The 2,582-nt window shown below is 34.8% G+C and overlaps 1 protein-coding gene across 1 annotated transcript in view; it reads right to left on the bottom strand.

The window, feature by feature from the left end:
* Positions 1-2,582, bottom strand: part of SCG5 (secretogranin V (7B2 protein)) — a 28,642-nt gene that overhangs the window by 3,502 nt on the left and 22,558 nt on the right. Inside the window, exon 4 of the mRNA XM_010285144.1 lies at positions 1,022-1,075. Coding sequence (XP_010283446.1) covers positions 1,022-1,075 — 54 coding nt within the window. The remainder of the gene's footprint in view (positions 1-1,021; positions 1,076-2,582) is intronic.

The following is a 2,582-nucleotide window of genomic DNA, read 5'->3' as shown; positions in this document are numbered from 1 at the left end:
CTCTTTCCTTTTCCCCTAACAAACTCAAAAAGCAAATGTAAGCGGGAGGCAGATACCAAGCTCAAGATTGTTCATTAACTTATGGTTGAATAGGGTTTATTACCAGTGATGTGTGAATCAGTAAGAAATCAAATCGTCTTCTCCCTTCCTAGCAAAGACTTTAAGTTAGAGAGTTAAATAATAAATAAATAAATAAATAAATCAATAAATCATCTTCACTTACGCTTCAGTTATTTTAAACCAAATTTGCTTCATTTACAGTATAAACTATGCTGCCACGTTTTGAAAAGCTGATTTCTGGCAGAGAGCTGGACTTTTTTCTTCTTGTAAAAAAATATACCAGCAGCAAAGCTAAAGATTTCGACTCTGCCCGAAAGTGATTTTTTGATAAAAGAAAGGCTGACACTACCAAAAAAAGAAACAATATTGAGGTGGACTGTGTGGAGGTTCTCCGTCATATGTGAATTGCCTTCCTTGTTTCAGGGGCAGAAAAATGAGAACCCATTCATCATTCTCTTTCAAGTGAGTGGAACACAGAGATTGTTAAATCTGAAGTAAATCGAAGTATGTAAATGAAACAAACTACATCAGCTAAAGAACCAGTTCTACTGTCATTTACACCCAAAACCATGTTCACATGCATGGACAGCAGTAATTAATTTTACCAATATTTTTAGTAGGGAACTTTTAATTTCTGTTTTAAAGACATTTAAATAATTTAAAATTATTTAATGCAAATAGGATCAATTTTAAAATACAGATAATACCAAGTTTTTAAATTAATGCTCTGCATTGAAATGCCTCTTCTAGAAGCAACAGGCTATTTAGAGAAATACACCTTGTGCTCTGTGGACAGTCCTAAAGCCTGCTGTAGTAGCTCATCACTGAGATTCCCTGATTTTATGCATTATCTAAGGTATAATACAGATCCATTAGACTAACTCTTCATTTCAACAGTGTGATTTTAATTTTTATTAGCTCTCTAGATGATACAGGGGCTAGAAAGTATTCTGATAGTTACCCTCCTCCTTCTTTTTGGACCACCATTAATCTTCTCAAAGAGTAAATTCTTGCTCTGGAAGGGAAGAAAAATGCAGCCATCAAATTAATTACACTCTTCTTTTAACGTATTACTTTTGCTGTTAAATATTCGCACATTTAGAGGGGTGTGTAGTTTTGTGGGAAAGATAAACCACAAATAAATATTGGGAAATTCCTGCTAAGATTGTTGCAGTTCTTCAGGAGCAGTCACAGTCTTATCAACAATTAAATAGTGAGTAATTTTCCACTAGGTTGCACTATATTATCATCCCTGTTCAGGTAGTAAGTGCTTCAAGTACATGCTGGTATAATGATGCAGACTGCATGTTGCACATCATGTGACTCATTATATAAGTACATATACAGTGTTTTTTTTTAAAAAGACAGAAGGAAAAAAAAGAAAACCAAGAGTTGGAGGGAGAGGAAGCAGGAATCCTGCCTCTGATACATCTTTCTATACATTTGAGGTGACACAAGAACAGGAGCAAAAAATATTTGCTTTACAAGGGATTTTCAATTCCTTTTAAAAGTGGCAATCGGCGTCATTCCTACTGTTTTGTTGTCTTTGCTTATTCCCTTCCAGATATCAACACTTCCCAGTGCAAAGTTCTGCTGAAAGGAGTTCAGTGCCAACTCGTCCTTTGTTTAAGTAGTGCCCTCAAATAAAGTTCTAAAAACCATTTGGTCTATAACATTTTTAATGGCAAACCTTTTAAAAACTGCCAAAAACATCTTGGCAGAAGAGAAAGTTATGATGATGAGAAAAGGAAAAAAAAACCCCACACAACACAAAAAAACCCCCTCTGACCATAGTTTACATAAGTGCATCCACATATTGTTGTATTTCATACAAGTAGTGAATTCTAATAAAGTCTGGAATAACACACACATGCTCAACACATTTTGTTTCAATTGTGTATTATGAAGAAAAACAAAACCAAACCCTAACCTGAAAATGCAAGGAGAGAAGAATTACATGTATAAAAGCAGAACACTGTATAAACAAGGCCATTAATTCTGCTATAAACAACTGACCTAACATTGATTATATAAATAGAAAGTGTAATTCTAGCACGAGACAAATTCACCAAACACTTCTACCCTCTCTGCAGCCTTGATATGAGAAAAAACAAACATTTTCAAGTGTTACAATGAAATCTGCCAAAATTGTCTGTTTTGTACTTCTCATGTTCATTAAACCCCAAATTCACAAGGCCTATCTCTTGCCCAACCTCAGTTATTTTGTCTGAGCTGTGCCAAAAGGGAACAGAGATGAAGTTGGCCAAGGGAGACATTCTTGGCTATTCATTTATGCAAACTCACTTCGGGAAAACTTAAATTTAACGTTTTAAAGAAACCCATGGATGCGTAGATTATTCTCTTTAGGAAACAAAGCACCACGAAAGCCTCTCATTGTAAACTATTTGACCTTATACTTTTCATGAGAGGAAAAATAGTGTTTCTGAAATAAAAAGAATTTCATGACTACCGGAGCTAACATTTCTGTCACTCAGGAAAATTCCTTACAATTGAACCATTCC

This window comes from Phaethon lepturus, unplaced genomic scaffold, assembly GCF_000687285.1.
Source record: "Phaethon lepturus isolate BGI_N335 unplaced genomic scaffold, ASM68728v1 scaffold42964, whole genome shotgun sequence".
In the NCBI taxonomy this organism is placed as follows: Eukaryota; Metazoa; Chordata; class Aves; order Phaethontiformes; family Phaethontidae; genus Phaethon; species Phaethon lepturus.
The sequence above is the reverse complement of the archived record's forward strand: the minus strand, read 5'-3'. Positions and strand labels throughout refer to the sequence as shown.